Below are 11,674 nucleotides of genomic sequence, written 5' to 3'. Positions count from 1 at the left end.
GTTACGTAAAACTACGCCATCGTGGGCTCTCTCAAACGCACCGACGACGTGGAGCCCTGGCAGGTGCGCCGCATCAGGCGCATCATCAAGCACCCTCACTTCAACCCCTACACCAAGCACAATGACATTGCCCTCCTTGAAACTGACCCCGTAAGTATTTGTATGTTTTTTAACTGTCAAAGTCAAACTGTAATTGCGCCACCACTACCCCCCCATCACCAACATCACCCCACCTGCCAAGAGCGCGTCGGACACGCCCGAAATAGAGTTCCGTAGCCATTACCGAAAACATTAAGTAACATTTTTCTAAGGATTTCGTATTTTGTACGGAATATTATAAGTTTAAGTATATTTATACCTTAGGCCTATATCTTCATCATCATAATCATCAGCCCATGTTCGTGCACTGCTGGACATAGGCCTCTCCCATGGCACGCCACTGAGCAAGATCATCGGCCACTCTCATCCAGCTCTTGCAGCCGCCCTGCGAAGATCATCGCTCCACCGAGTCTTGAGGACGCCCAACGCTACGTTTGCCGATCCGTGGTCTCCACTCAAGAACTCGTCTACCCCAAAGGTTATCGGTTCTTCGGTTATATGGCCAGCCCATTGCCACTTCAGCGTGCTAATGCGGTGGGATCACTTCGTTACGAATTCATCTTTCAGAGAAACTCCGAGCATTGCCATTTCCATAGCACGTTGAGCAACTTTAAATTTGTGACCAGCCATGACGGGGTAACACGCACTGATTGAAGACTTTCGTCTCTAGACTCTGTGGAATTGGCGATGTGAAGACTCGACGCAGTTTCCCATACGCTGCCATCCCAACTGTATTCTCCTGTTGGCCTCTTTCTTGAAGTTGTTTTTACCTAAATGCATAGTTTACTCTTAAACAACAATAATTCCCAAGGAAACTTAACCGTTATAATTGTTTTTTTTGGAGTCTTTTTGTGTATTTTTATATTTCAATTCCAAAATTTGTTACTTTTACGGGTAGGTATCCCGTGAAACCATATCGAAAATACAAACTGAGATAATGGTTGCACAGAAAAACCAGAAAAAAGGGTTAACCGTTATAGTTTTCCTTGCAAGTTTGATATAGGTACTTACTATCATCCTGAATTTTTTCAAAATTTTCTACCCACCCGGTCTTAGATGAATGATTGGTCTCGCGCGCTCGCTCGACTAGATACCGCCCTACCTAAAAACAAAGGTTCGTGAATGCGGCAACTCAATATTGTAGTGTGCGTAAGAACGGTGTAAGACAATTGCAAGGATGCTAGTGTGCGTGACGAATTGTGTTGCCAGCTGCTCCACTGTTACCCGAATTATTGGGAAAATAAATTATTCTGTGGTCTATTAAGTTACTGGTTACAAAATGTATCTTGGGAAATACTTAGAAATTAGGAAGTAATTAAGAGTGAATGTATTAATATGTTTGTGTACAGGTTAGGAGTAGCTTTCTTCTTTAAAAAAATTGTAAGTATGATGTAGGTATATCAATGATCAGGCCTCACTTTTAATTAAAAAGTATATATATTTAAGGACATTAAATATTTACAAATTATTACCTACTAAAAATTCATGGACTGAGTCACCAACTAAGAAGTTTTGCGTAGTTAAGATAACACGTACCTGTAGTTAAACCTAATATAATGTACAGGTTAATTAAGACTAAAATAAAAATAAATGTTTTTAAATATACATACATACTTACATACATATGCTTGAAAAACATAACCCTCCTTCGGGCAGTCGGGTAAAAAGTTAACATTTCAGGAAAATGGGTAGAAATACGAAAAAAAAATTTTTTTGGTTTACCGTAATACCTAAATAAATCAGCTGATTGGGCTTTTTTGAATGGGAAGACGAAAAACATTTTTAATTTAAGACACATTCACCCCTTAATTAAATAGTGTCGGTAACAATTTATACAACTTCAGTGTATATATCACAAAGATAAACATTAAATAATATAGAACTAGGTTATGTATATATAATAATTACGTAAGATACTTAAATAAAATGAGTTATAAAAATTTATCATCATTTAATGATGATAAGAATAAAATTCAATTTATTAAAATCTCAACCACGGGGAATTTGATTCTTGTGTACGCGGCAACACAGAATGGCGTTTAGGGTTCATGTTATTTTATTTTGTAATTTCGAAATTATACGATATTTACTGATGGTATGTGATCCCAGTGTCCTTCTTATTTGTTGTAGTATTATTTTTACACAGTTTCACTGCGAAAACTGGCATTTTACTTCGGTTTATGACCAAAATAATAATAAAATAAAAAAATTTACAAAAAATTCGGTACATGCACCTTACGCACAGCTTGCAACGCGACTGAGTCGCCTCGGGCTCGGGTACGCCGAATTCGGCGTACTATTTGTTGCCGCATTTGACAAGTACGCCGGCGGTATCTAGTCGAGCGAGCGCGCGAGACAATCATTCATCTAAGCCACCGGTATAGGTTTTAGAGGGAGAATGAAAGAAAATTGCACTTTAAAGTTGAATATTTTGTAAACAAATAATTGAATCGAAAATCGTTGTAGCAGCCCCTTAATGGTTTTAAAATACCTATCCAACGATACCCCACACTAAAATTGGATGAGAAAAAAAAATCACCCCACTTTACGTCTATGGGAGGTACTCTAAAAATTTTTTTTTTTTTTATTGTACCATTTTGTCGGCTTAGTTTACATATATATTCGTGCAAAATTTATAGCTTTCTAGCATTGATAGTCCCTAATCAAAGCCGCTCGGACGGACGGACGGACAGACAGACAGACAGCCTGCCACCTACGGTATACCTTAACCTGAGTATATCCTCAGTCGCCTCTTACGACACCCACGGAAGAAATGGAGAGGTGTAATTCTAACCCGACACCACACGGGTAATAATATTAGTATCACGTTAACGTTATACGAATTAATATTGGCTCTGTGCACGACATGAGCGCCACCTGGCGTCCGCAACTTTGTTGGCTCTAAGGCCAAAAATAAAAAATATCACTCCAATGTATAATTTCAACCACAAACCGTTCCAAAAGGAACATTGTTCGTATCTGCTGGACATATCCGAGATGTAGAGGAATTAAGAACAAAACAGGGACAGTGTTCAATATTTCAAGCTCGCATCATAAGACAAACATCTAGGTATTACTAAAATTAGGTAGTTAAGTCTAAACAAATTGATTTGTTAATGACGTTCGACAGATGACATAGCCTACATTATTTTTACTTTTGGCCACTATGAGCGCTGCGATATATTTCATTACCCCCATCTAGTACTTCGCACCTAGCTAATAGGCTCCTTGAGTATTTATCACTTAAAACTTACCACGTAACTCAATTTTATTGTTTTGTTTTAGGGCCTGTTTCACCACTCGTCGACTAACTTTAAGTAATGCTGTCTTTGTTTATTCGGACAAAAAAAACAGAGACGGCATCACTGATATCCGTCACTTAAAGTTAGTCAACAAAATGGTGAAACAGGCCCTTAGTGTTATAGACTCATTACAGTAAGGTGGTGGACTGATGGAACCAAGATAAATCTCTCTTTCTTTTTTTTACTTATCTCTTCTCAGGATCAGTTTGGGACCGTCGACAGTGCCGGCGTGTCTGGACGTGTTTGGTGGAGCCCACGACAGGTCGGTGGCGACCGGTTGGGGGGTCACGGATTATTTGGGGCGAGTTTCGGACACGCTACAGAAGGTACGATGTTCGATTTGTGCTATCGTTGGATTCTTAAAGGTACTATAATAAAATTAGTTTCTACCCAATTGTAATCCATACTTACTTACTAATATTATAAATGTGAAAGTGTGTTTGTATGTTTGTCCGTCTTTCACGCCGTAACGGAGCGACGGATCGACGTGATTTTTGGCATTGAGATAGTTTATGGGCCAGAGAGTAGGGTTTCTGCTCGAGCTTTCTCGAACTCGAGAAAACTCGAGAAATTTGGCTTCACTCGAGACGAGAAAAAAATGATTCTCGAGTTCCAAATTTAAATGCGCCAGATACAGTTTTCGCTGTTCATGGCTTTTGGGGACTGATTAATTAAAGTAAAATATTACTTAAAATTACTAGATAGTATGGTATCCTTGCCCACGCAAAAAATGCCATAGAGATTTTCATTTTTGTACTCCCAAAAGTTGTTATATATCTCGTGCACATAAATATTAATCTGTTCAGTTTATTCTTAAGTTTTGATTATAACGTAAGATTTTATTTTTTGTTCCTTGCCATACCTAAATAAGAGGTAGTAAAAGGACAAAAAATCACCCGACCACTTCAAAAAAGCCTAAAGGAATACAATTGAAAAAGCTCCGTAGACACGTGTTCCTCCATGTGACGCCAATGCAAACTGGGGTACAGTGGGGGGGGGGGGGGCCCACTTTCTCAAGGGTGTCCTTACGCGATATAGTACACAATCTGGCAAGGTGGCACTTTACAAATATCGCAATGTTTCACTGTGTACCTAAGTTTCATTGTTGGACACATGACCCTACCTATAAAACTCTGTGTGAACTGTGTGTGTGTGTAAATTGTGTAACTCTATATTTGTAAAGGTAGCTTAATAACAAAAAAGTAAAACCTACTCCAAAAAAATAAAAAAATAACAAAAAATGGAATCTACTACAAAACCCTTGAAAATATTTTTCTAGGGATGTACATACTACGTACTGTACGTACTAGCTCGAAGTCGGTGCCTCAGCACGAGCCAGCAGGAGTGGGACAATAGTCGTCTACCTCTTTTACATACTATGAGTTTCATTCAATCCCTCCTGCTGGGTCGTGCTGAGTACCTACGCACGTACCTAGAAAAATATTTTCAAGGGTTTGTAGTCGGTTCCATTTTTTGTTATTTTTTGAGTTTGTTTTACTTTTTGGTGTAAAATTTCTATATTTCTCACTATTTAGTGATTCGTAGCCAAAGTACATCTCACAACGTTTCATTAAGCCCAAATACGACTTAGTTGCTTTATTTTATAACAGAGTTCCGTTGCCTACCTTCTGGCTTCGGCATCATATCAGTTCGAAAGAATCATTAACTTAAAGCTTCTTCTTAGTCGCTTATGTATATTAATCATGATCGTTTATAGACGAGCGAGCATTACTTAGCTTTGATGACTTCCATTGGTAATCACGGTCTTCTTCATCAGGTCCAGGTTACCAAATGATACTTTCTGAATGTAAATGCTCATCTTAATACTAAAAATGCCAAAATCGCTATAGGTGTGCCTATAAAATTTGAGGTTAACCCTCGATTTCCCTAGGATCCCATAATCAGATCTTGACTTGGTGACAATGGGACCACTTCAAAAGAATACCCTTTCGATTAAAAAAATAATTTTGAAAATCGGTCCACAATTGACTGAGTAATCGGTGAACATACATAAAAAAAACCTTCGGAACATACAACTCCTCCTTTTTGAAGTCGGTTAAAAAGGTTTTACAGGTCGATATGTCGGCGGCCGATCGTAAAATCCGCCAGATCACGAAATTCCTAGGCATATCGTGAAATGCCGCCATTTCATGAATTGGCTAAAGGACATCCGCCATATCGTTCAAAACTCACCGTTTAACGATTTGCCTAGTGACGTTTAGGCAGATCATGAAATTCCTAGGCATATCATGAAGCGCCGCTATTTCATGATTTTTTTTTTGCGATCGTATAGAAATGGCTTCTATTAGGTTCCATAAGCACCAAATCAGGACCTGATAATTGGATCTTAAGGAAATCGCGGGAACTCTTCAAATATTGTAGGGAAATCTATGGTAGATTGGATATATTTAGTAGCAACTCGTGCATTTGCTTTTGAAAATCATCATTTGGTCAAGTGGAACTGATGATGAAGACCACAGTTGACCATCGGAGTTAGTACTCAATATCAAGTATTTCACGGGTTGAATTTCAATTACTTTAACACAGTTGCTAAGCAATTTATGCTCCTCGTAATGCATATTATTATGGTAAAATGGAACGGATGGTGAAGCATCAGGACTCCTCATTAATGAACGTCTCTGCATCGGAAAAAGCAATATTTCATAAAAGGTGACGAGCAGTTGACATTAAATACTATTCAATGGAAAAAATCAATTGTGTAAACAAAGCATTTTTTCACGATTACTCCGTAGTTACTTACATTTAAACGCCAATCCCGATCATATTCACATCTCAATGAGCTCACCACTGTTTTTAACAATCATTTTATCATTAAATAATCGTGTAAATATGTTTATTTTATTGAATTAATTGGAAGACGAAAATCCGTTATATTTGTCAAATTGACATGATAATTTTTTCCTCACCGAAGTTGGTCTATGGTCGGTCTAGTCTCTGGAAATTTAGTGCTGTACCAACAAAATTAATTATTTGACTGAACCAACCTTACCTACCGATAATTATGGCTGGCTCTGCAAATTAATTTATTCGTAGATATTAATTATTTGTGTTAAGTTACACTATTTAATGAAGGTTTATAAAGGTTTCTAATCCTATCCTACTATCCTACTAATCCTACTAATATTATAAATGTGAAAATTTGTGAGTGAGTGAGTGAATATGTTTGTTACTTCTTCACGCTGAAACAGCTGGACGGATTTGGATGAAATTTGGCGAAAAGTTAGATAACCTGGATTACAACATAGGATACTTTTACAACATAGGATACTTTTTATCCCGATATTCCCATGGGATAGGGATAAAATCTTGAAATAACAACCGCTCAGCTTTGTCATGAAAATTGGTATGTAGATAGTTTGACATCTGGAATAAAACATAGCCTACTTTTTATTTTCGATATTCCCACGAGATAGGGATAAAATTTCGAACTAAACCGCTGGGCTTAGAGTCATGAAATTTTACCATGATTGTTTTTAATGTAATGTCAATGAAAACAACGATTTAATTTTCGGGAATTCCCACGGCAATTTTTAAAAATCCCGGTATTTCAGCTGCTGGACCTAATGATTTACGTGTGCGAAGCCGTGGGTAAACACTAGTTGGACGATAAAAGAGTATTATAGTAGAAATTATGTAGATTTCTATTTACTAGTATCATATTTACTGTGGAGTCCATTGTTGGACCAAAAAATCATTTTGAATCACTTCCCTGTGTCTACTCTCATTTCCCTGTCTTATGTAAATTTAAAAATGCCTCTTCTAAATTATATCGAAAATACAAACTGAGACATGGATGCACAGAAAAACCAGAAAAAGAGACCAGCGCTGGGAATCGAACCTAGGTCCTCAGCAATCCGTACTGCGTACTATAACCCCTACAACACCGTTGGACAGGAGTCAAGATACAAATTTCTCCTATGCACACATATCTCAGCTTGCCTTTTTCTACTACGCTACTTAAGCAGCAAAAACTGACCCTTTCAATTCTAAAATACTCCATCATAAACCTTGGGGAAAATATACGTCAAAAATATAAGTGGATATACATGTTTCACCATTTTAAAAATTCTACCCTTAAAGGGGTATAAAGGGGAGTGTAAGTTTGTATGGAAAAAACGTTAGGTATATATACACTCGAGAGCAAAAGTTTCGGGTCACTAACATTTACTTCAATATCTTGAAAACGAATAAAGCTATCGTATTGAAATAAATTGAACCTTATAGACAATTTAATAATCCTTCATTACACGTATAAAAACTTATTGGTTGACGTGAAGTAATGCCATTAAAAAAGTTATAAACAAAATGATCGCTTTTTTCTCAAATTAGAACTTCTAATTTTCGCAACTGTCTTTGCTTTTGTTTTTGTTCTGTCATAAAATGTGTTTATAAAAAGTGCCCCAAGTATCCAATAGTCATTATCAAAGTAGTAATTATGTCACTCACACCCGAGGAATGTACGAGAATCCTCACGCTGCTGGAAATTGGCACAAGTCAGCGAGAAACTGCAAGAATAGTCGGTGTATCGTTGTCTACAGTCCAGCGTGTTCGCCAGCGGTTTCTAGAAACTGGTTTGAACCTACGTAGACCAATAACAGGCAGACCCAGGTGTACAACGGAACGGGAAGATCGATATCTTGTTAACACTATGCTGCGAAATCGATTTCTTACGGGAACAGCACTGACTCAACATTTTTTAGGGCTTGGTGGAAGCAACCCTAGTGCTTGGACTGTAAGACGGCGACTTGCTGAAGGTAATTTGAAACCATTTAGACCCGCAAATGGTCCGAAACTCGAGCGGCACCATCGTATAGCAAGACAAATTTATGCACGCGAACATTCAGATTGGGCGATTGAAAATTGGTCAAATGTCATGTTCTCGGACGAATCAAAATTTATGCTGTATAAAAACGACGGAAGGGCAAAGGTATACAGAAGACCAGGAGAAAGATTTATGCAAGCCTGTATTGAAGAAAAGGTGGCATACGGTGGTGGTTCGGTACTCGTCTGGGCTGGAATTTCTGCGGAAAGCCGAACAGAGCTAGTACTGATCGAAAACGGTACTCTTAATGGCGTAAGATACGTGGATGAAATCCTTAACGAGCACGTCGGTCCATTTATGGCAAGACTCGGTGAGAATGCTATCTTTATGCACGATAACGCCCGTCCCCACACTGCTCGTGTAGTGCAAACCTACCTTGATGAGGTGAATATTCGTCCCATGGTGTGGCCAGCACGTAGCCCCGACCTTAACCCGATCGAGCACGCCTGGGACGAGCTCGGACGACGTGTGAGACAGCGAGATCCTCCTTCAATTACGCTTCGTGACTTGAAACATGCTTTGGTAGAGGAATGGGAGAACATTCCTCAACAGTGTTTCAGAAACTTGGTGTACAGCATGCCGAATCGCATTGCAGCAGTGCAGACAGCACGTGGGGGTAATACCAAGTACTAAACTGCGTTAAAACTACTTGTAAATATAAAATCTTAAATGTTTTCAGTTTTGGTTTTGCAAGCAAATTGACGCCATTTTTAATTTGTCGTTTTAAACAAAATAAAACAAATGATCAGTAATAAATGTTATGCATTTTATTTTAGTAACATTAAATTGTCTATAAGGTTCAATTTATTTCAATACGATAGCTTTATTCGTTTTCCAGATATTGAAGTAAATGTTAGTGACCCGCAACTTTTGCTCTCGAGTGTATTTGAAGATATAATTCTAAAACTTCGTGAAAATGCTATTAAACATTTTAAGTTAAAAGGGACATGGAAACATTGTGAATGACTCTTGAACAGGACTAAGAGAATACGTGATTCGCCATTTTTAAAAATTAAACTTAGGGAAAACATTAAATAATGAAATATGAGTAAATTCAAAATAATTATTTACTGCTGATTGAAGTATCTTAAAGAGCTTTCACATCACTAGAGCCAACGTCAGTCAGTCAGTCAGCCAGTCGTCAGTCAAGTGTCAATGTCAGTCACCACATTTGTTTACACAATTGATTTTTTCCATTGAATAGTACCATAGATTATTAACACTAAAAAGCTTGAAAGAAATTTTATAACAAAAAGTTGAAACGACTACAAAAAAACTATAGAATAATATTCTACCAGTCTAAAGTCGGTGCATCAGCACGAGCCAGCAGGAGTGGTTGAAGCCCAATATGTATGTAGGTGAGGTAGACCACTAAAGGTCCAATTTTTGGTTATAACTTTTTTTTCAAGCTTTTATTTAAACATAGTCAAATACCGTATTTTGTGCACTTGCAGGTGACGCTGACTAAATTCACGGACAGAAAGTGCAGCGAGAACTACCCCGTGAACCGATTCGGAGCAGTCTTCAACTCCACGATACAAGTCTGCTACGGGGATTACCAAAACAGAGCTGATACTTGCCAGGTGGGTACCATTCACCTAGCATAATTAATTGTTTGCCAGAATCTCACTTCGCATAATACGTGTCGCATAAACTTTTTGCAAAATAATTACTTGGCAAAAAGTGAACTGGGCGTAAGAGACGGTGTTATCAATTTTTTATGCTAATTTATTTGCCAAATTATTCCCGACTATTTCAAATGGTCGAACGATTTTATTTTGAAACTGTAAATATTTATGGATTTTGATAAAATAAACCTAACCAAACCTATAGCATTCTACAGGATAATCCTGAAATATATCCTGAATAGTTTCTAAGTTCAGAAAAAAAACATTCATTGATATGAAACAGTTGGAAAATGAATCATGTTTGAATAGCCATACGAAATCAGTGACAAGGTACAAAATTTATGACGTTGGACGATGGTTACTCAAGCTAGCAAATACGAACATTTTGATAAAAAATCATTACGTACTAAATCTCAGTCGCTTAACATCAAACTCGGATGAATCCGATTCTAAGACTTTTACGATTTTGGTATCAAAAGAAAAGGCAAACAAGGTAAGATACTCTCCTAAGAGGGAAGAGTGGTTTTATCTGGGTTTGAAGTGAAGCGACTCTCTGTACCTTATTGCACGGAGCGGGTGGCCGCATTGAAAAATATATACTTTCTTAGTACGAGCAGCGCTAACTGCGCGCGTCGCGTGCACGGGATTGTACCTGCGCCCGCGCCTGCAGGCTGCGCCCGCGAAATGTACCCTCGCTAGCGTAGGCTCTTATAATTAATGATGTCACTGTTTTTTACAATTTGTTGGTTTCCAGGGCGACAGCGGCGGCCCCTTGACCATCCTCAACCACGGCATCCACTGCATGTACACTGTGGTCGGCATCACCTCCTTTGGCATGAACTGTGGCAGTGTTGGCGTACCTGGCTGGTACACCAAGGTCTCCACTACGTGCCCTGGATTGAGAGCATAGTGTGGCCTTAAAGGACTTCAATAAATCACCAATGTTGATTGCTCTTCACTTTTTGTACCCTCTACACACATCCTACAGCACCAATACCTGACGCAACAAGGCGTTCATAAATAAATAAATAATAAATAAAAGTAGACTGTACAACAAGAGCATAAAACGATCCATTTTACCCAAGACGTTCATATAGCCATCCGAGCCGGTATGGCGAGGGTGGATAGACACGTTGAGGGGAAAATGTGTTTAATGCTCGAGTTTTAACTCTGCTTTTCACTTCGATAGCGAGGAAACGAAATTAGCAACAGTGGATCAATTTTTACTTACTATGTACATTTTATTTTACATGAATTACTATAAAATTGAGAGGAGGCCTGTGCCCAGCAGTGGACGTATATAGGCTGGGATGATGATGATGATGACCATATAATTATATTTTTTTAGTTTTTTTGATTTATTTTGATTGATTTGATTGATTTTTAATTTTATATAAATTAAAAATTATGAAAAAAATTATATAAACTTCTTTGTTTGTGGCTGTTGACACCTGATTACCTTGGTCTTAGACGAAGATTTAATTATATGCTCAGTGCATAAAACGTCATTTTATGTCGCCTAGATCTAGCATAAACACGAACTTTACGAGCATGAGAAGTGAAAATAAATATCACGTTACACTTGTCACCAATTGTCCTAGTCCCAAACTAAGCAAAGCTTGTACTATGAATGCCTACTAGGCAACGGATAAACATACTTATTGTTTGAGCCTATAAAGTTGGATGGAGTAGTTTGATTTAAAATGTGAAGTATTTCGCCACCCATCCAACCTCCGCGCGCGTCCTGCTCTGTGGCGAGACGGGCGGGACATATAAGAGCAGGGAAAGAACAAAAAAGAAGA

At 38.2% G+C, this 11,674-nt stretch overlaps 1 protein-coding gene across 1 annotated transcript; it reads left to right on the top strand.

The window, feature by feature from the left end:
• The first annotated feature begins 8,643 nt into the window (after positions 1–8,643).
• Positions 8,644–10,782, top strand: LOC141437531 (serine protease 33-like). Its single transcript, XM_074100961.1, has 3 exons — positions 8,644–8,712; positions 9,699–9,827; positions 10,627–10,782. The coding sequence occupies exons 1-3, from the start codon at positions 8,644–8,646 to the stop codon at positions 10,780–10,782; spliced, it is 354 nt and encodes a 117-aa protein (XP_073957062.1).
• The last annotated feature ends 892 nt before the right edge of the window (positions 10,783–11,674 follow it).

The sequence above is a fragment of the Choristoneura fumiferana genome, chromosome 18 (assembly GCF_025370935.1).
Source record: "Choristoneura fumiferana chromosome 18, NRCan_CFum_1, whole genome shotgun sequence".
Lineage (NCBI taxonomy): Eukaryota > Metazoa > Arthropoda > Insecta > Lepidoptera > Tortricidae > Choristoneura > Choristoneura fumiferana.
This window is presented reverse-complemented; position numbering and strand designations above follow the sequence as displayed.

Coding starts and splice junctions, on each gene's coding strand:
- LOC141437531 (XM_074100961.1), top strand. CDS start 8,644: ATGGTGTGGCCAGCACGTAGCCCCGACCTTAACCCGATCGAGCACGCC. Junction 8,713..9,698: donor GGGACGAGCTCGGACGACGT/GTGAGACAGCGA, acceptor GTGCACTTGCAG/GTGACGCTGACTAAATTCAC. Junction 9,828..10,626: donor ACAGAGCTGATACTTGCCAG/GTGGGTACCATT, acceptor GTTGGTTTCCAG/GGCGACAGCGGCGGCCCCTT.